General features: G+C 31.3%; 1 protein-coding gene and 1 long non-coding RNA gene across 2 annotated transcripts; both read right to left on the minus strand.

Annotated features, from left to right (window-relative positions):
• Positions 1 to 2,583: 2,583 nt before the first annotated feature.
• LOC134241665 (uncharacterized) lies at positions 2,584 to 20,728 on the minus strand. Its single transcript, XR_009986705.1, has 3 exons — positions 20,718 to 20,728; positions 3,386 to 3,430; positions 2,584 to 2,613 (listed from the first exon to the last, which is right to left on the minus strand). It is a non-coding gene; the product is annotated as an uncharacterized LOC134241665 (long non-coding RNA).
• Positions 8,261 to 16,100, minus strand: LOC134241644 (arylsulfatase J-like). Its single transcript, XM_062723677.1, has 14 exons — positions 15,989 to 16,100; positions 15,702 to 15,813; positions 15,418 to 15,469; positions 15,155 to 15,261; positions 14,355 to 14,461; positions 13,870 to 13,958; positions 12,560 to 12,661; positions 12,368 to 12,461; positions 11,904 to 12,001; positions 11,192 to 11,331; positions 10,943 to 11,001; positions 9,563 to 9,704; positions 8,905 to 9,092; positions 8,261 to 8,480 (listed from the first exon to the last, which is right to left on the minus strand). Exons 1-14 carry the CDS (start codon positions 16,098 to 16,100, stop codon positions 8,278 to 8,280), a joined length of 1,605 nt encoding a protein of 534 aa, XP_062579661.1. The 3' UTR covers positions 8,261 to 8,277.
• Positions 20,729 to 22,543: the final 1,815 nt, after the last annotated feature.

Genomic DNA, 22,543 nt, shown 5'->3' on the forward strand with positions numbered 1-22,543 from the left:
TTTTTTAAATAGTTCAAGAATATTGCAATGCCTAGTAAAGAATTCATGTTCTTATGTTAATAACACTAAAAGGTCAAGACAAAGGCAAGGAATGAAATGATATGTGAACACGATAAAATATATAATACCCGGAGGTATAACCTCTGTCTAAAAATCAGGATCAAGTTTTATGTATGATATCTACACAGGTAGATGATAAAGTTAAAATTGTTATGAGACGTCAAAAATCCTTACATTCAGTTTGAATATAATTACATTGTATTACGCCTCCATAGCACCTGATCTTACCTCCGATGTTTTGGAGGTCCGTGTTTGCTCTGCTGCTATTTTGTATAGTTTAAAGGACTTTTGATCACTCAAAGTAATTCATAATTTCTATTGTTGCTCCCAAGAATATCAGGAATTTTCAAATTATTTTTTGTGGACTTAGGGATAATAGAGAATAATATCTGGCAAACAATCAATAGTTTTTATCAGGTAAATTGCAAAATTCTTAAATAAGTTGCTTGACTGGTGTTTGAAATCAAACCGAATGATGTTGGTTATCATAAGGTAATGTACTTGGGTCCTCAGAGAATGGCAAGTGATAAGTTAGTCAAGTTGATCTACTGTCATGTATCATGTACTAATTGGCTTAGAATCATCTTGGATTCTTGGTGTGTTTCATCTAAATTGCAGGTTATAATGACCTACCTTTGGACTTTCAAGGCTTTATCTACATATACAGGATATTTACTAGGCTTCAAATAAAGGTGATAGGTTGTAGAATATATCATCAGAACAATTCAAGTCCCTTGGTCCTCTTGTTTTACTATTACATATATATTGATTGACTTGTATTATGTGGAAGGAAATTGAAACCTAAACACCATTCAAAAATTGCGGTTCATCATTGTATTAGTTTAATGTTATTGAACAAATGACTCATACAATAGATTACTACAGGATTTTTCCCCTATATTGTGCCAAGACGTGGGATTTTGAATACTAACTTCAGGACGCGGGATATTTAATCCTATATTCTTCATTTATTGGGATTTTTTGTCCTGTGGGAGAAAAAATCCCATTTTTGCAACGACCATGGGATTTTTTTCCCACATGGCACAAACTATGGGGTCTTTTGAAAAAAAAAATATAATCAATTTTCAGATATATAGCGGTCATAATAACATTAAGTCGTCTTCCATAAAACAGATATGTACATATGTATATTTATATAAACATGTCATCTTTTATGGTCGAAATATTCATAAAGCTTAAATTCAACCGCCAAAATATGGCTAAAATATCATTGACTTGGTGTTAAACAATAATTTAATCAATCAATCAATCATAAAGGTTCAATCTCAAACAATAACATTTTAATTTTAAAAAGTACAGATTAAAATCAAATCAATATTGACTGAAAAATGATTGTCAGAATTGTTACAAGAGATTTTTTTACCAAACAATAAAAAAATGATTCGAAGAAATACTAGATCTAAATAAATGTACACTATCTTATTTCAAGATATTAGTCTAGTTTTTATCCTGCAATTTAATCTTATCTAGAAACCAACAAAAGACCCAAGATAATAGTTAAAGCACATATTTAGCTATCACAAATCTCGTAAAATGTATTCCATTAACTACAACTCTGATTGGTAAAATTAACTATGTGTAAATTGTATACATACATACATACTTATGTTTAGATGCAAATCAATCAATTTCATTTATAGTTAATCGAATTTCTCCAAAAGTTGAGTAATGGTAATAGTACTGTTCCAGTTTTATCAATATGGAACACTTTAAGTTTACAATACAATGATTTAGGGATTAAATTATATTGACTATTGTAAATTAGAATCATACAAAATTATTTGAATAAATAACATCACACATAATTACTCATTCGGCGATAGGATTCCGCGTCATAGAGTAATAAATAGCACACACTTTATTTTCTGAATTATCTCAAAACGAAGAGCCCTAGTAGCAAAGGCAGATAGAAGTTGTATCTTGGAATACTAGCGGTATTTCCCTTAGTGTTGGTACTATTTGATGACTTTGTAGTGCTGACGGACGGTGTTGTACTTTTTGTTGTTTTTCCTTGATTGGAACCTGCGTTTTGTCCTGATGTAGTAGTTTTTCCTTGATTGGAACCTGCGTTTTGTCCTGATGTAGTAGTTTTTCCTTGATTGGAACCTGCGTTTTGTCCTGATGTAGTAGTTTTTCCTTGATTGGAACCTGCGTTTTGTCCTAATGCAATAGTTTTTCCTTGATTGGAACCTGCGTTTTGTCCTGATGCAGGGTGAGTGGTATTCTTGTTAGCACCTTAATGAGGAAATAAAATATTTACGTCGTGAGTAATTTGATTTTTTTAAATAAATTTAACACTAATTTTACTTTTTGTAATTTGCTGCAACTTTATATTTCCTCCATAGAAAAGCTAATAAACTTCAAGGATATTCAGAAGTATATTTAATTAATAAAGAACTTTATGAGTAGAAAATAAAAACAAATTAAAATTGGAGTAAAATTTGCCTTGACATAAAAAATCGAGATAGAAAATAATAGATAATTTGTATACTGCAGTATTACCTGGCGCAGGCGTTGGTTTAGTTGACGACGCTGTTGGAAAGAAAAGGTTTATTGGGAATACAAGGAAAAGACTTTTTAAAAAAAACACTATATTTTTGTTCAGTAAAGTTGACAAAAATGAAGAAATCATATATAAGTTATTTAAAACATGCAAAACTGGAATAATCGGATTATGATTAGTTGATGACATTGCGTTTATTTCCTCCATTAAGTACAAATGATACAAACTTTCTTTCATAACAATACAAATAATTATTAAATGGGTTTATAATAGCTAAATGAATAAGTTGAGTGGCATAGATTTAAAATATTTTCTTTCAAAACTTCATTATAATGTCATATACTAGTAAGTCATGTAGTTGTTTAGATTTTTAAGGTATGTCACTCGTGAAATTAGTTATATCAAGGATATGTGGAATAAGTATTCAAGTAGTATGACTGATGTTATAAAAATTGAATTATAATAAACAGTTTAAAGTAATAGGTTTTGACCGAACTTTTCTAAAAACTTTTCTAAAAAGCTGACGAGTGACATACCGTAAGGATGATAGGAAATATGTAAAATTTTAACAACATAAAAATTTTAAAACCTTAATATTTTAAACAAAATTATGTTTACATTATTTTACAAACAGAATATGTAAAAATTATTATGTCAACCCATGCAATTATTTTCAAAAGTTATCATCTTTCCTTAAATAAGTCCCGAAGGAAATGTAACACGGAGTTTTATGACAATATGTGTTAACTTAGCAACAAGGACAGTATTGTTGTCATCTCTACAAAACCTGATAACTTTTACCTTTTACTGTACTCGCTGATTTGGTTGCAGTAGTTGTCATTCCACCTAAAATTATTCCCAAATCTCAGTTTTTTTGGACAACATCATATATCTTAAAGAAAAAGCAAAAAAGATATAGACTAAACAGAGTTTTACCATTAAATAATAGTTACCTGATGTGGTGTTTGTTGTTCCTGCAGGTGAATTTGACGTACCTATTTCGATGTTGTTTTCAAAGTGAAGGAAAAAAGTTCAGATATCTTAGTCATAAATCATGTACAAATATTTTAGTTCAAACCCAAATTAAAAAAAAGTAAAAAGTAGTGTAAGACTGAATCTGATTTCATTTTTTTTAAGTACAAGTTAAAGTTTCCTAAACATTATTCACTAAAATACAGGTAAAAAGATAAAATTGCTGAAGAGTTTCTGGAACTCTCTTTTTTATTGATATGACAAAGAGTAAAGTAACAAAAAACCTTGATATTGAGACTATCATACATGTATAATAGGTCTGCATAATGATCACTATAAACAATTTATGTATTTTTTTTCTGACTAAATTTTGAGATTGCAACAGATTCCTGTTATATACAAATTAACCCCTTAACTTAAACCCCAAACTTTTAGATTAGGATATACCATACCAGCACTCCATACGCCTTGTCTGCCATCCATCAGTAGAAGAAAAAACATGAACAGAACGAAGATTTTAACAAAGCACTCCATTTTTTTCTCTCCTCCTTATTCAAGATTCCCTATTCCAAAATATATCTCGTATTTTGGTATCCATATTTCACGTTATTTTTCTATTAATGTGTTGAACTAAGTATTTATAACAAATAAGAATCTACACATAAAAATCTTATATATATTTCATTTTATATAAAAACTTACTTTCCAAGCTACTTAAAAAATCACTCTTAAAAAAGTTTTACTTAGTAGTCATTTTTTACTTGAAATAACAAAGATAAGTAATAGATAATTACTAAGCATTTACTTAAAATTTAAAATCAATTACTGAAATATATGTCAAGTACTAGATTCAAATGTTTTACTTGATTTTTTTATTTTAAAGAAATGTTTTACTTACACACTAAAAAGTTTTACTTAGTAATTTATATTTACTTAAATTTGTGTATATAAGTAATAACATTACTTGGTCTTTACTTACATTTTACCACTATTTACTATATATATATAATTAATATTTTAATGCCCCCGTAAACGAAGTTTCGGGGGTGCAGTACTGTATATAGTTTTTGTCGTGTCCGTCTGTCTGTCTAGCTGCCTGTCTAGCTGTCTCTCTGTCTGTTTATCCGCAGAAACTTTAACCTTGCCCATAACTTTTGATTTAGCGGAGTTATGACTTTCATATTTCACATGTGTATTTCTTGTGACAAGACCTTTCTTTGAGTATCACCAAATTTGACCTTGACCTTGAAGTTTGACTCACTTATACACAAAAAATCCAAACTTAATTATTCTTTATCCAAATCTTTTGAACAGTAAATACCAGTTTATATACATTTATACTTCACATATATATTTTTTATTGAAAGAAACTTCATTGAATACCAACAACTATGAACTTTTGACCTTGACCTTGGAGATTTCCATCCTTGTAAAAAAAAACTTTAACCTGGGCCATAACTTTTGAACGATAAGGAATAGTGCTTTCATACTTACATATATGTAATCATTTTGAGAAGACCATTCATAGGATACCAAGAACTTTGACCTTGACCTTGGAGTTTGACCCACTTTTAAAAAGCAAACCTTGACTGTAACTTTAAAAGGATTAGGGTTAGTGCATTCATACTTTACATAGTTCATCCTTGTGACAAGACCTTTCTTTGGGTACCACCAAATCTGTCCCTTTGTCCTTGACCTTGGAGTTTCACTTACATTTCAAAATTGATAACCTTGACCATAACTTCTGAAGGGTTGAGGCAAGTGTTTCCATATTTCACATATGTATTTTTTGTGACAGGACCTTTCATTAGATACCAATAACCTTGACCTTTTGACCTTGGAGATATCAAGAAATACCAATAATTTAAATTTGCATATAAGAAAAGTTTAACCTTTGCTATGTTACCATACGGGGGCGTAGGTGTTTCACAAACACATCTTGTTTAAATTGTATTTAATTGATTTACTTAAAACAAAAAATTATTTACTAAATCAAGGAGAATTCAGAGCAGTAATTACTTAAATATGGTAGTCTAATCACTATCGGGATTGAATTCTTGGCTGTCATATTAATTGTCTGTGAGGAGGAGTTATCTTTCTTCTAAATATTCTTTCATGTGAAAAAAAAGGTCACACTAATAAAAATGCGATATTAAGTACTTGAAATGTTTAACCATTTTTAAAATGGTCCTTAAAAAGATACAACTTATTCAATTTTTAAGGCTTTCGAAGTTGGAATCAAATGTTTTATTGTAATATATAATAAAACAATTACAAAGAAATTGGCAAAAGAAATTGAAAGTATAAATGTTTCCATCATAAGTAGATTTCTTCTATTAAACTATTTACAGGGCCCAGTTAGGGATCTCTGATAAAGAAATCTTTGAGTAGTACTCACATGTAAGAGGCTGGGTACCTTGCATTGCAGTTTTTCATTTACTTAGTATTCTTCTGAGTAATAATATTCTAGATTTTAATTAATTTCAGAATTACATTTACTTAGTAATAATTCATAAAATTTAGTAAATAGAAAGCATATTATCTCTAAATTAAGTAATAATAATTTAACAAAAATGAGTAGTTCATTTACTAACTTAAAGTAATATAATTCCTATAGTTTAAGTAATTCTATTGATACTTAGTAAATCATTTTATAAGTAAATGAATTCATCCTTATTACTAATTATGTTTACAATTACTAACCGTGATAGTCATTTACTTGCTATTCTGACTAAATGGATTACTAATAATTACTAGTTTTTCTTAATCTAATATCTTATTTTAAAAACAACAAGTAAAACTTTTTTTAGAGTGAGCTAGAATACTCTTAAACGTTCGAGATATTTTAACTCCTACTACCTTTTTATTTTCCTGTTTAAACTGGATGCCAATCAAGGATTATTTTATGTTTAGACAGGTCACTTTTCTATTTAAGGTTTTAAACAATCAAATGCCAGATTATTTGAATGTGTTTCAATATACAAGAGATGTCAATTGTCGCCAAACCAGGTCGAATGATTTTATGTCAAACATATTGTATTTACCACGAGCCAAAACAGAAAATTACAAACGTTCTTTTAGATATTCACGTGCATTTTTATGGAACAAACTGTCACAAAATGTTCGAAATTCTAGGTCAGTGGATATTTTTAAATCTGTGTATCTCGCTGAGTATTTTAACAGACTCAATACTTAAAATGGATTTTTTCCCAATGTTTGAGTGTATAAAAGATATGCTTCCTCATGTATATGTTGTATTTTATATCTTGTGTTTATATTAAGATGTTAATTTTGTATATCCTTATGTGATTGTAAATATGTTATAATGCAGGACCACAATGAAAACTAGCTTTATGCTAATTGTGTTATCCTGGATAAATAAAGGTCATTATTATTATTGCAGCCCGGAGGACCTGTATATGACTGTATATACCCAGTAATACAGTATTACTAACAAACATGTTAGGTATTAGAAATGAAGACAAATACCTAAAATCTACTTTTTTGTGAAGAACGAAGTTATTGACTTCTGATTCTTGTCCGTATCAGTAGGCTTCTTTTTCTGAAGGGAGAGAGGACCGGGCTGCTCTATACATATAAGTTTATCTGTTGGTGTATGGGGATTGGGGTGGGAGTAGTTATTTAGAATTAAAGGTTTTCTAAACATTGAAAAGATTGTTAATTAGGATGTTCTTTCCGTTTATAAATTACGAGATACATAATATATTTACTTCCATGAAGTGAATCTGTAAAAATGTATATGTTTTTCACATTTAATATATAAAGTTGCTTATCATTTATTATCAAAAAACGACAGGTCCCTTTTTTTAGAACATCAAATTTTACTTCTCGGATAAAAACGTACTCTGCACAGTTCATGTTTTATATTCTAAAATTGAAAATTAATACATTTTTAAATATAGGTGATGCGTGTGTCTAACTTCAATTTATATTTTATGCAGCCAAACTTTACTTGAGGAATTGATGAAGTTTAAATTGTATCGTTTTTGATTGATTTTTATCCGACTACAAGATTTCAAAATATTCGCGACTATCGTCTCCATCAATAATACGCATTCCTTTTCACACATATCGAAGCGGTTTGATGAGCAAGACTCATTTTCATTGTTTACTCTATATATTTCCCGGGCGACAATTGATGGTTACATCAATGTTTTCTTGTTATTATTTATTATAGAGGGAGATGAATAGGGAGTAATGACATCATTTTATTACATGTCATTGTTATTAATGCATATCTAATTTTAAAACCAGTCTTACAATGTTAAGTTCATTTTCAAATGTATAATGACAATGTTCAATCAAAGGACAAATTTGTGTAAATTCTCTTCATATTCATTTCTTTATATTTGGAATTGTACTTCAAAGTTTTACTGTCTAAAACCATTTTAACATTTATCTTTGTTCCAAATTGACAAAATTTAACTAGAAACAAAACGAAACGTCAAATTATGCATTGGTACATGTATCAGGTACTACAGTGTATGTAAGACATACCTGTTACAGTATTCACTGCCTGGTCATTCGAATAGAGTATAAAATAAATTGTCTAAAAAATCTTTCCATAGCCAATAACTGAACAAACAACTTCCGTTTGCAATAAAAGCATGTTTTCAAATGCAAGGATTTTTTTACAAGGAAATTAAAAGCACAACAGAATCATGATTGGATTTAAGTTTTAATTTCAAAGGGAATAATTATTATGTACAACCACACCATCCGTCTCCCGCCCCCGCGGTCCAGAATCCGTTGACTTTGTTGTTGGCGTTGGTGCACTCATACGGATTCATAGGGCTCACCGCGATCCTCTTCTCAGCTCTTACTTCTTCCTGCAAGTCTGACAGGATATTTTGAATATCGGGGGATGAATCACCGTACAAATTGACGTCTTCGGTGATATCATCTAAAATATAAATATACCTTTTAAAGTTGAATTACTTAAGAGTAGTTTTATTTTTATTATACGCCTATTTCTTAGTGCTTGTGAGTAATCATATTGTTCATCATGGGTCCAAAAGTTCATGAATTTCGTGGGTCATCGAACCCAATGAATTTATATCCTAATAATCAATATCTTTGCATCGGTTTGTTGGTATATTCCAGTTAGAAAGAATGGAAATTATCCAGTAGATCCCCAAGGAACCGGTAAAATTATTTCACCATGTTCACGGAAAAATAAAACAATTTGCTTCATGGACTGGATTTAATTTGAGAAGGGTCACGGTTCTTAAAAACATAAGCTTTCATATCGAGTGGCGATGAAGAAGTACATATTATACGTCAGTATAAATGTACATGTATCCTCGATACCCTTGTGGTGTACGTACCAGATATTTTAAACAGGTATCTGTCAGTAATAGCCCGCTTTGTCCTTTTGGACTTTTTCTGCTTTAGTGCTTCAATAAGCCGCTGTAGAAAATTTCTCTTCTTGTTGACTTTTGTCGCTGTATAGACTATGTCTCTGGATCCAATGTCTCCTTGAACGTATTTCCAGACGTCTGTGCCATTTTGTTTACTACGATGACAAGCAGATTTCATAAAACTATAAAATATATTTATCATTTAAATAAGAAAACATCTCTGCTGAAGAATAGATCAATTTCTGTATTATAAAATATATTTCTAACAGTGTTAGGTTCGAGTTCTACAGCAGAGATCAGTATTTGGATGAAACCGTACAAGGCGAGATCTCGTTTTTTACAGTAGAAGTTAAGGCTGCTCAAAAAAGACCCACTGCTCATGCAATGGGTAAGGAAGCCCAGTACATCACGGCCTTAATTAAGGCAGGTATTAAGTTTACAAAAGTTACCCCTCCCCCCTTTTCTTTGTCTTTTTTTTTTTAAAACACCTTTCACATTCTATAAACATAACTCTATATTGTGTGTAGACCCATTGTTATTGTGTACCAAATGATGAAAATTATTTTATATGTACATGTGAAAGTGTTAAATTAATAAAAAAAAAAGTTTACAAAAGTTTACATACATGATTCCAAAGATTGCTGATCTGGTTTCCAGGTCGTCGATGTTGATTATGATTTTAGACCTTGCTGATGCTCCATTGTTCAATAACATCTGAGTCTGGTCCACGCCATCAATGTCCACTAAATCACTGTCTGAAGCCAAATCTGTAGAAAAAAGACGACTACAAATCAAACATAATTGATTCAAAAATATTCAACTATATTTTGTCTTTTGAAAGAAAGTCCCTCCTTCTCCTTATTTCATAAGCCAGACTATCTCTTTTAAGATTTTAAACAAACAAAGCCCATCTTACCTGCACGATTTTATCCATATTAAAGAAACATTCTTTTAGATACACGAAAACAAGAGCAAGATCCATTACGTATGGGTTCAAGTCTTTTGGATATGAATCCACAAAACTATGGAATTCTTTACCAGAATCTTTTAGAAATATTAATAATATAAGAAGTTGGTACGGAAATTGTTGTGATTGCTGTGCTTGTCGCTAAATTTATTTTTAGAAACTAGTAAACAGACTTTATTTTATTTTCAGTCGTTGGTATAATGTGATAAATACTATGTCATATGTCATTGTAAAGCACCTAGGAGTAATAGTGATATTTATTAGTGTGATATAATTTTTAAATACTGTTTCTTGTTTAGTAGTATTATGTATGATTGTTGTATTTTATGTAACGTTATAGGTAGTCGGAAAATAGCTCTCCAGAGCTAATCTTTTTTGTTTGATGTACCCGACTTTAAATAAATATTATCTTATCTTTTCTCTTCGCTTTGTAGACGTCCCTTGATCAAATTAATTTCTACTTCATGTAAATAAGAACTAGTCCAGCTGATGCATAAGAAATAAAAACATGTAAGACAGCTTTGGTTGAAATGTATCCATGATTTTATTTAGTTGAACACATATGTAGATTATGAAACATTACATAATGTGTGTAGACAAATTGAAAATTGAGGAATAAAATCATGCTCCAAACACCCAAATTAATCAAAAGTTTATGCAATATCGAAATACGGTACTTTGGTTACTGTTGTTGGGTGAAAACGCTCTACATAGGTATGGTGTTCCACCAGTTATGAGTTGGGTAGTTCACAGGTAAACTGATATTATCAATAAGTTAAAGTTGCAAGGCATTTATTTATTTGAAAAAGAATCTCTTTTATTAAAATTTCATTCCAAGTTACCGTAGTAATTTGGAATTTGTTCCACCCAGCACATCCAGATTTACACCCCTTTATGTATTCTTAGTGACCTTTAACTTTCAGTCAAAATCATTACTATGATACATCTCTAGGCTACTGGCAAATTTGTTTGCTTAAATGAAGTCATTGTTGGAGTGTTTGATCTTCGTTTGTTTTTCTTTTCTTGGAATGTACTTACCTGCTCTTCCTCCCGCCAGACTGATGAAGGTAGGCAACCAATCGCTTGCGTGAAGCATTCTGAACAAAGTATATATCAGCTATTGTACCAATTAATTGATAAAAATAATAGATAAAATAATTCACAAAAAGGGACTTTATGTAAAAGTCAAGAGAAACTCATTCTTTATTTTGCATTTGATATTACTTTCCATCAATGATTTTCATGTATCTGATAATACGGCGAATCTTTGCCTAGATAATGTCTTACCCCTGGTTCCTGTAGCCAGACACTGTAAGTAAGTTTTTGCTGTAAACAAATCCTGGGACACGAATTCCTCCCTCGAAATAAGTGCCCTTGGTGCCCTTGTAGGGATTATTGAACCCTCCTAGTTTAGGCAGTCCGCCATTCTGAACACAAAAGTTAACATCTCATTAAATTAATGTATGAATACACCTTTATGAAACAGTGTCTCCTGCAGTTAAGGTCATACATGGCGTTTTTTTTAATAAGTTCAGACTAACTAAAATTAAAAAGATCTTTCTATATGTTTTGTTACTGTACAAAAAAAATAGTACGTACTTTCCTGAAAATTACAGAATTTAAATCAATCGCGTTTCATAGATATTTGCGATTTAAAACAATAACCGATTTTTACCGAATCGGTATTAAATATTAGACACGGTTTAAAGTCACTTTTACTATAGAAACGTGGGGATATTTAAGTTCCAAATCGATGAAAAAATCATTTTGAAGGTTAATAGCAAATACTAGTAGTATGTAAATCTACTGTAAATATCGTACTTTTTTTTTAGCTCCGAAACGCCATATATAGCTTTAATATCTAATAATCATTGTAACAATTTACATTTTACTTATGATAGCATTAAAAAATACATAATTTAATGCATTGCTCTTAAAAATGGTTAATGATTTTCGCCATTTTATTATTATCAATGATAACACTGGTGTTCAAATATACATCAGAAGTGAAGACGATGATGGCGTTTTCCAGAAGTCCTAACTTTTCCAGCTCGGCGTGAAGTTCACCAACAGCCTGGTCTACCGCTGTTACCATAGCTACAAAAAGGTTCTTCAATTTAATTTAAACTACCGTAACGAACGATAAAAAATCAAACATCTGCATCCCATTGGCCTTCAAAATTAAATATGTAAAACTTTATCATGTTGATTCCGATGAAGCTTTTTATATCAAAGACATACGTACGTAGTTATGATCGATTTATCAAATAAGGTCGTTTTTATTTATCATATTATTGGGCATTTGAAATGTCCATTAAAGGTCATGCATGAAGTAATTTTTTAATGTTAATGTTTTCTAATTGAAAATATTACTTTTAATTTTTATATTTTAATGGACTATTGGGTCCATTTCTTATTTAAAGTGCTTTCTTAACGACAACCTAAATAAACGTGTAAACCAACCATAAAATGTGGATCTTTCTGTGGTGATCGTCGATCCATCTTCGTCCGAGTACGTCCAGGTACCGGGATATTTGTCCTTTAGAGCCTGGGGTGCCTAGAGAGGTCAAACTGTGATGTTAACATTTCACGACGCTTTAACTTTTCTCCAGGTTTAATTTTTTGGGTGGTAAATCGTGTTGACACAATACATACCAAGAGAGGACTGTGGGGAGCCTGGAAAGCCAGGTACATAAACAGTGGCTGGGAGCTGTTATGGTTTTGTACGATGCTGATGGCTCTTTTTGCGTATTCATACTATAAAAAAGCATAACACTTTAAAATAAGTTTTTAAGAGCAAAGCTTGCATGAAATCCTTGTTGTTCCATGTATTTGTTCTCGGTGCAAAATTGTGAATTTTGATTCATTTTTAATTAAATTACAACCATCATGTTTATTCTAATTACAGAAAATTGCATGTACATGAAAAAAGAAATAAAGACGTATCTGTACTTATTTTGTCAAAACACGATTGATGAAAAAGCCTGTTCAAGAGAAAATTGTCTTACTTTTCGTACTACATGTACGCATCTGGTGTCGACACTCGCCTCTCTCGAAAACAAGAGAATAAGGATGGCTATTCAATGAATTTAAACTTAATCACACTTACATGGAGGTCAAATACTGAAATTTTTCAACTATTGCAGGGAAAAAGAGAACTGAAATCTAACGATTATAGGAAAACTTGAAGTAACCCGGAGAGTAATAAGACTGATTATTAACTATACAAAAGACCAGAAACCAAAAGCAGTGATACGCAACTAGAGTAAACTTCTAACATTACGCAGACAGCAAGAGGGCAGAAAACTACAACAAGGGCTGATATTCAACTTAAAAAACTTCACATCTCGCAAATTTGGGAATGAAGGCATATCCAACTTTATACACTTCAACCATCCCACAAAGGAGGATGATGTATAACCAACTACAAAAACATCATTTCAACAATCCCAAATTCAATTCAATTCAGTTCTTTATTTCCTTATGCCATATGGCAAAACAAAGAAGGAAACTGATTATTTAAAAAATAAAACTTCGTCTCAACTATCTTAGAGGGGAGCAAAACTGAAAACCTCAATTATCCCAGAAATAAAAAAAAATTGATAATTTATAACTGAGAGAAGTGCAGCTCATCGAAAGAGGAGGAAGGGAAAAGGAGTGACAATAACAGAAAATTATTACAACTATCCAATAGAGAAAGAGGACTGATATATCCAACTATTTACTCCATAAACACTTCAACTCTCCCAAGGAGGAAGAGAATTAATATTATCTACAAAATACATCAGAGGAGAGGAGTGATGATCAACTACAGAAAATCAATTATCCCAGCGAGTCTGTGCTCTTATGTTTTAACCTACCGTAATAAATTCAGTTTCCACTTTCTTGGGACTATTCATCTACCGTTAAATATGCTTCTAGTGTTAGGGTTTTCTAGTGTTGTATGTAATAATTCAATTACTTACCGTTGAATATCCATCTTCATCCTCTTGAGGATAGTTAGGGTTTTCTGGTGTTGTTGCTGTTAGGTTGTCATGGAAATCTTTGTTTCCCCCTGAGTAAGAGATATAATATATGTACAGACAAGGCTAAGACAAAATAATGTTAAAATTCATTATTTAACTTATAATAACTTTTTTTGGTTTTATGATGTGATCAAACAAATTGCTTAATCATCATCATTTATGAAACCAACAAATCCTACAGTTATTTCTTATATAAACTTGCTCTTGGTTCCTTAAATTCAAGTTGTCAAACCTCAGATTACTTTCCTCCATCTGTTTATTTGTTTATCTGTCTCTCCTGCCATGCACTTGTTTTATTTTTTAACAACGTCGAACAATGAACAAGTAGCTTTATGCAGAAATCAAGTAGTTTTATAACTTGTAATCGTATTTCAGACAAAGAAATTTAAAATATAAATACAATAATTTAATAATTTCCTCCATACCCGCTGTATAAGTGTAATAGTGCTCTCCGCCGCCATAATACCCATAGAACGAGTTGAACCCTCGAAAAGTTGGTGTCACTGCCTCTTTACAAAATCCTAGATGCCATCTAAGGAAAATATTAAATAAATCATATTAAGCTTTGTCTGTATTAACATTCTTGTTGACAAAGAAAACTAGGCTCTTGGTCTGAATATTCTAAATGTATAAAGGTTTTATGATTACACATATACTCGTATTTGTTCAAACGAAATAGCTGGTAAATAAGTATAAAATAACAAAAAAATATTAAAGCCATATATGACATAACTGATCAAAAAATATAATTTCAAAAAATACAAAATTAAGTAAAGAAATAGAGTTAATACATTTAAATTAAAACTTTTCATACAGTTCTGAACACGGAGAACACCTCGTTTCAACTAATAATACGATTTTATCTTCTCTGTAATGTGTTATTTAAATCTTTTGTATTTTCTTCCGAGTCGGAGAAAATTCCGAGAATCCAAACTAAATTGTGATATCTTTATAACGCAATTGACTTTGATTTTGTCATTTACGGAAAAGTTCTATCTTTATATGAAATAATGATACAAATAATAATTAAGTTCTTATAATTTTAGTCTAATAATTTTCATTGTACATACGCCATATATGGCTTTAACAAAATCTAAAAAAATAAAACATTAATTTTTCAAACATGTGTTTTGTTAATTCGAAGCATGGCTTAAATTTTTACATTTTAATTTGATGAAAAAAAGATACGAATTGAGGAATGTGTAAAGATAAAAAAAATTCTTACTTTCCAATCATATGAGCTGCGTATCCATAATTGTTTGTGAGTTTTTCTGCAACCGTCTTGTATTTACTCTCTATATAAGCAGGTTGACTGTTTGCAACGACCTCATGCTAAATGAAAATTAACATGAACTGAGAAATGTTCAGTAGAATAACTTACTGATTGGTATAAGATACAGGTATCAACCATTGTATCAATGCACTGGGTAGAACAACTGAGTGTTAACATGAAATATTTTGCTATACAGAAAATACCGATGCTCTTACCTGGAATCCTGTTTTATGGGCATATCTTCCTGTCATGAAAGCAGATCTCGAACTAAAAGTAATTTTGAAAGTACTAAAAGTAATTCCACAAGAGCATAGTTTTTGAAAACAGAAAAATAATCAAGAATGTTCACGTGTTAATTTGTTCCCTTCATTATCATTAAAATTAAGATTATTGGTCAATTCAGCAAAAAATCTGTTGCCTTTTATGGCAAATGTATGTCACTGGGATATCATATGTCTAACGTTTACTCCATTTCAATCAAAATCAGCCTTGGACTTACGGGGTACAGACAGGGTAGACGTAGTTAGCGTCCAGTATCACCCCCGCCTCTGCCAGACGGTCAAGATTAGGGGTCAGGACTTCATCATTGTTGTATCCGATATCGTGATTACCTGAATGGAAAAAAAAATATTTTTATTGAGAATCAATAGATTCAATCAGTTCTTAGGTTTTTGCAATGTGCAATTTGTTTCTTTTAAACCGTGAGGGACTAAACTTGTCAGTAGCTCAGTAGAACTTTCAATCGTTTTAGTACTTTCATGTTCTTGATAATTTGTCTTTTCTTACCCATATCATCAACTGCAATGAAGAAGATGTGAGGTTTCTGATTCGAAGCCCCTTGTCCTCCTGTTAGACATAAAATCAGGAACCAGAGAATGATCCACTTTCGCACGTCCATGATGATTTCTTAGTTAAAGAAAAAGGCAACTTAGAAACATTTAGATTTTCTTAAAAGGTAGATGTTCTTATTCTCTGTATCAATAAAGAATACTTTTGTGTCTCTCATGCTGCTTCAATGATAGTCATTATTATTTTATTTTTATCGTTAATATTTCATCAGTTTTATTCTACAGAGGGAAAGTAAAACTTCAGAGTAGCATACATAATTGAAAAAATTAAAATGATTTTTGTGCAATGTTTGCTTACCTGCTTTACGTTATGTTGTCCGAGAATCAACTAGGACATTTAAAGTTTCATCCTTTCAGGTCAATCAAAACAAGATGTTTATACTTACTTCTTAAACTTTTCGTGACACTGAGTTTTTACAGATTCATAGACCGTTTCAAATACACCACGATTTTCTTTAAATTGAATTGATATATATCAAAAGTAAAGGTTTTGATAAACATGTTTCATTATTCTTAAACTATTTTGAATTAGCCTTGTACAAAGAAGCTACCAATCATTAAAGCTGATGACTTTAACTAAACCTCATATTAATTCTCACATCAATTAACAAACAATGCTAATCTTCAGTGAAAATATCCTACGACTTAGAACTGTGTTACAGATTGTCTGGGTAATCCGAAAAATTTTTGAGCACTTTAAGACTGTGACATATCTTACCAAAAAGTTCAGACGTTTGCTGCCCACATACCCAGGTATAATGATACATTTACTGATCGTAAACGTATGGACTTTTTTTTGAGAAGTTGATGATTTGTTTAAAAAAAACACCCCAATCTCCTCGGGAAGTATTAACAAGCCATCAGCTTCAAGTCTCTACGAGTATAGAAAATACCTTTCAACTATTGTCGTTTACTAATTATTGAATTAGAAATTCACATAATGAGTACACGACATTTGTCGTGATGAAAAATTACAAGATTTTGAATGTTCAAATTCATTATAATTACTGATTTGTTATTTAGTTATTCTTGCTGCTTTTTATGATAATTTTTATGAAACCTTTCTGATCCTTTATTTATTCAGCAAAATATCTTACGTTCCACGTGAATCATTTTGAATTAATCAAATTATCAATTGGTGTTAAACAGAGTTAATCCCATAAAGTAATTTTCACACCTTGACCACGACAAAGATTTTATAACAACGCGGAGTTGGAAATACGTTACTCTCCACCAGTAACGTATTTCCAAACTCGGCCTATGGCGCTTCTTATCCCAGTGCTTCCAATGCGTTTGATAAGGGATCGAACCGTTTTACTTTATAGGCAGAAATAAAGATGTTCAAAACAACTTAGGATATTTTCTGGATTTATTTTAGTATTTCTTTCGGACTACAGTTTGGTCTTGACGGCACGGCTGTCCGTCTCCAACTGACCAAAAAATAACAAGTTTAAGTAAAACAAATTAAACACAAAGAAGAAACTAGTGCTAATTGTAACGGGGACCGTTACAGATGTTCCCCAAACGCTCCCCAACTCCCTTTTGGTGCCATATTCCCTATAAGCTTTATTAAATAAGACAAACTCTACGCATTTGAGACTTTAACAACGTTTACCCAGAAGTGTACCAATTTCATTCAAATTCTAGCATTGCACGCTTGCGCATGTGAATGCATGTGCGTAATGACCATACAATCTTGTCTTTACAATCTATAGATTTTAATATACTAAATATCAAAGTATTTAATCCAAACGTATTAAAAAATACGCTAATTCAAGTGTATTTTTGATTTTACTCATTTCACGTGCACGCACGTGCTCACATGAGCATGGCGACCATACTTTCTTGTAGAAGTCCATTACATCTATATGTTCTAAATCCCACCCCGTTTGGTTGAAAACCAAGGGAGTTATAGCTGTTCAAAGTTTCAGCCAATCAGATTGCAGCGCACGTACATGCACGTGTATGCATGTGCATGGTGACCATGTTTTCTTGTAGAAGTCCATTATATCTGTCTATGTTCCAAATCCCATCCTGTTTGGTTGAAAACCAAGGGAGTTATAGCTATTTAAAGCATAAGCCAATCAGATTGCAGCGCACGTGCATGCACGCGTTTTCAAAATAATTGCTATATATCTTATTGTAGGATATCCTTATGCATGCCTATATTTAAATTTTCAAAGGATTTCGTCAAAAAAACAAGAAAGATATTGAGAATTTAGCAGCCAATCAGAGCAAAGCGCACGTGCATGCTTGAGATCTTGCTTTTTTGACCATGTCAATGCTTCTAATATATACTTCTAATATGAGTTTTAAAGCATATCATCAATAATTTAAATAGTTACGTCTGTATCAATTATATTGGACATTTCTCGTGTTGCACGTGCGAGCTCTTGCAAGCACACGTGCATGCACATGCTTTCATGATATTTCTTTTATTACGGGCTGTAGATCTCCTTAATGTATGACTATGTTAAAAATTTCAAATGATTTTATCAAAAAACAAGAAAGATATATTTTCAGCCAATCAGAGCGAAGCGCACGTGCTTGCATGCGATCTTGCTATTTTGACCATGTCATCTTGTTCATATATCCTTACATTATGAGTTTCAAAATATTTCGTCTAAAAATAGAAAAGTTACGGTTATATCCATTATATATTGGTCATTTCAAGTTTTGCACGTGCACAGCTGCGCGCAAAATGACCTTGATTCGCAAATCTACATAACATGCCTACTTACCCTAAAAAAAATGTGTACTTTACAAAGACAAAATTTTCCCGAGAAGAAAAATAATAATAATAATAATAATAATAATAAGAAACAGAGTAAAAACAAATGTTCCCCAACTTCGTTTGGGGAACATAATTATGTGTCACACAAAGAGATAAAATAAGAGAGTGACATTCTATAGATGGACAATTAAATAAACATGTCACATAAACAGCGTTGTTATAAAATCTTTGTCGTGGTCAAGGTGTGAAAATTTTTCAGTTTTCCTCCAAACTATTCTTCTGTCCTTGCATCAAGCTTTTATTTATATTTACCAAATGGATTTTTCAGCACCCTAAAACAAATTAAAATAAACTACGTTAAGATAAAAATAAATCTAGGATAACTTGTCTATCTGTAAATGCTGGGTCCGCTGACTTCTTTTCCTCTATAGGATAACTTGTTTATCTGTAAATGCTTGGTCTGCTGACTTCTTTTACTCTAGGATAACTTGTTTATCTGTAAATGCTTGGTCTGCTGACTTCTTTTACTCTAGGATAACTTGTTTATCTGTAAATGCAAGGTCTGCTGACTTTTTCTCTCTTGGATAAGCTCTTCTGCCTTCTTTACCTCTAAGATAACTTATATATCTGCTTTTCTCAGCTCTGCTAACTTCATCCTTTCAGTTGGAGACTGTTCATCTGTTAGATCATTGTTTGTAATTTGTTGGTCCTCTTTCGGAAAATCTCTCTTATCTCTAATTTAACTATAATCTCTGTTATATTTATTCACATTCTTTCTTTGTTCTGTTGAGGGTGGGTTGGTGGTCTAAACAAATATGTATAATTATAAATGTATCTTTATTGTCTTGTTTTACTGAATACAAGAAAATTATCAATTAAAAGACATTCAAAAAGGAAAAAAATTCTTGATAAATTAACACATACATGTATCACATTCATGCACATATTTACATGTAAGAATGAACACTTTACCTCTCGTTTTATTCTTCGAGTTACGTCTTTTTTGTTGAAGTGTTTCCTAGCCTCTTTGTATCCTGTCTCTTTTCCCTAAAATATGAAAAAGCATTTTTGTACTGCACTAGACAATCAATTTTAAGTTACGTTTGGGTAAAAAAATGGAGGACAGCATGAAATTGATCAATATTGTTCACATTTTTACAATGATGTCTTCTTATATTTTTAAGTCTATAAATTCTAAATAATAATAATTCAATATATAATAGACAAATTTTGGTGCAAAAAAGTTTAAATTACAAGAAAGAGAGTTTTATTTAAAAAATATTTTTTTTATCAAGTTCACTATAAGTATAACTATTATCTTCAATCAGTAAATTTTTTATTCCAAGTATTGTCGATCACTTGGAGCTATGAATTATTCACAGAAAAAAAAATTTACTAATGAAATGAATGAAGAAATTTTAGGAATGTAGCACAAAACTGAGTCACTACCTGAAGATGTCTATCTGCACTCCTTTTCTCTGAGTGTATTCAGCTCTGCTTCTCTCCACTCCAGTTCTCTGTCCAAAACTTTTTGCTAACTGTAAATAAAACAAAGGCAAAATAAGTCGAACAGTGACATACATCATCAAATCCCCATTGAATAAATTTGAATGGACTAAAATACCTCAGCTCTTCTCTCTGCTTCCTCAAACGTCTCTGTCCATGGATAGTCAAACTTTAAAATCTGAAGCTTTTTTCTTTGAAAGTAAAGAATCATACATCTATATCTACATTTACATGGGAAATAAATAATTTTAAAATCGAATTTAATTTAAAGGTTTAACTCAGTCAACTCTCTGTGTAGAGAAATACAACGTTTATGATATTGGTAATCTCAGCACTAGCTCTACGTATAATTAGGAAGGATTGAAATACACTGTATATCAAAACCATTTGAAGTTTTGATATTAGATTTGTATTTTGACAATCATACCTGATGTTGTCAATGTTTTTGCTCTTTGTCTGTTCTGCTGTTATCTCTTTATTCAGCATTCTTTCCATGTCTTGTTGCTTTTGGGCCTAAAATATTAAAGTAAATAAAATGACCATAAACATTCTTACAGATAACTTTTTTTTTAATTTCTAAGTTCAAATTAAATTTTCCCCCCTATTTTTAATCATTAATTTTGCTACTAAGCTTTTATGCATTTTACTCCCTATATTCACCTCCACAAATCTCTCTTGCTCTTCGACGGCATTTGCCCAACAGTTAACTAAATTTCAAGATTTTTAGCTTTGATTCCTGAAAAAAGAACTTGATAGTGGATAAACAAATACTCATAAAATTTAAAATGCAGAGGGGTGATTCAATTGACACAAAAAATACATATTCTGAAAAGGGTATATTAAGACTTAATACCTTCCCTCCTCCTCCTATTTATATTGCTTGCATTTCCGGTAAAGCATAGATACACATTTTTGTGTATACATATGTACATTTATTGCAAATGTTGATTCCTTTAGTTTCAAAAGTCCTGAGAACTGTTTAATAAAAAATTAACCGTTTCACGGAAATTATTGAGTTTGATATCATTGGAAAGATCAGAAAAATATACACATATTGTAACGTTACTTTGTAATTTTTATGACGTAATATCCCCGAAAATGACGTCATACTTCCGCATGTTTACGATACTGGCCACAAACATGACGTAACAAAAGACACAATTTAATCAAATTAAAATTTTACAAACAAATTTTGCTTATTACTCGGGCGTAAGATATCGGACGCAAATGCAAGTTGGTGGAATGTTTACATAGACCACAATCTATTATATGGTGTTCTATTTTGGAGATATTCTTCTTCTAAAATGGTTTAAGCGATTGTCAAACATCGCATGTTTTTATCGAATCTCGCGCAAAATATTGCTTAACACAGACCTAACTGTGACAAAAAGGCAAAGTTGACAAACAAAGAAAAATATTTGATCGTGTTACAAAATTTGATGGCATCAATTCGTCAGGTGTTTTAACCAGATTTGTTGGATCGCTGATGGCTCAAGAGAAGTTAAGTATACTGTGTCCCATATTTTCTCGTAAAATCCAAAATGGCGCTGGCGCAGTTGTAACCCCACCGTACCTCCAAATATTTGTAAATTTTAATTCATGGAAATTAAATAAGATTTTACATGTCTGTGTAACTTGCAAACCTTTTTTGGAGTCAAAAGTCAAAAGCAGTAGTGAGTTCTGGGGTACTGAAGTTGAATTAATAAGAAAAAATACGCACAGAAACAAGTCAGGGGCAAGACTTTTGTACATTTTATTTGCAAACGGTAAGAGTACTGTTACTCAAAATATATTTTTTGAAAATTACATTAATCTACTTCAGTTTTATACAGAACATGTTTTATTTCAAACAATGGAGAGCTTTATAAAAGACCGAAGATCCAGTAGTATCATGTTACTTAAAATCTTAAATGAATGTCGATGATAGCATAATCGGACAGAAACCGTGCTAGTAAACAAACCATACAATGAAATATGGAATTCCTGATAAACAGTAGCATAGTCCTACTCTACTTCTTTGCATATGAAAATTTTCTTTGAAATATTTTTTCAAATAAGCCTTTGGCAGCACTTTTAAAATTGTCTCATGTGGATAAAAACGCGAATTTTCAGTATGCTAAACATTCTATTCTATGACGTCACTTTCGGAGATATTACGTCATAAAAGTTACAAAGTGATGTTACAATATGTGTATATTTTTCTGATCTTTCCAATGATATCAAACTCAATAATTTCCGTGAAACGGTTAATAT

The sequence above is a fragment of the Saccostrea cucullata genome, unplaced genomic scaffold (genome assembly GCF_032062105.1).
Source record: "Saccostrea cucullata isolate Sc308-1 unplaced genomic scaffold, CSIRO_AGI_Scuc_v1 ctg267, whole genome shotgun sequence".
NCBI classification, from domain to species: domain Eukaryota; kingdom Metazoa; phylum Mollusca; class Bivalvia; order Ostreida; family Ostreidae; genus Saccostrea; species Saccostrea cuccullata.

Coding starts and splice junctions, on each gene's coding strand:
- LOC134241644 (XM_062723677.1), bottom strand. CDS start 16,100: ATGGACGTGCGAAAGTGGATCATTCTCTGGTTCCTGATTTTATGTCTA. Junction 12,662..13,869: donor ATGAAGATGGATATTCAACG/GTAAGTAATTGA, acceptor GCTTTTTTATAG/TATGAATACGCAAAAAGAGC. Junction 12,002..12,367: donor AGAAAGATCCACATTTTATG/GTTGGTTTACAC, acceptor ACCTTTTTGTAG/CTATGGTAACAGCGGTAGAC.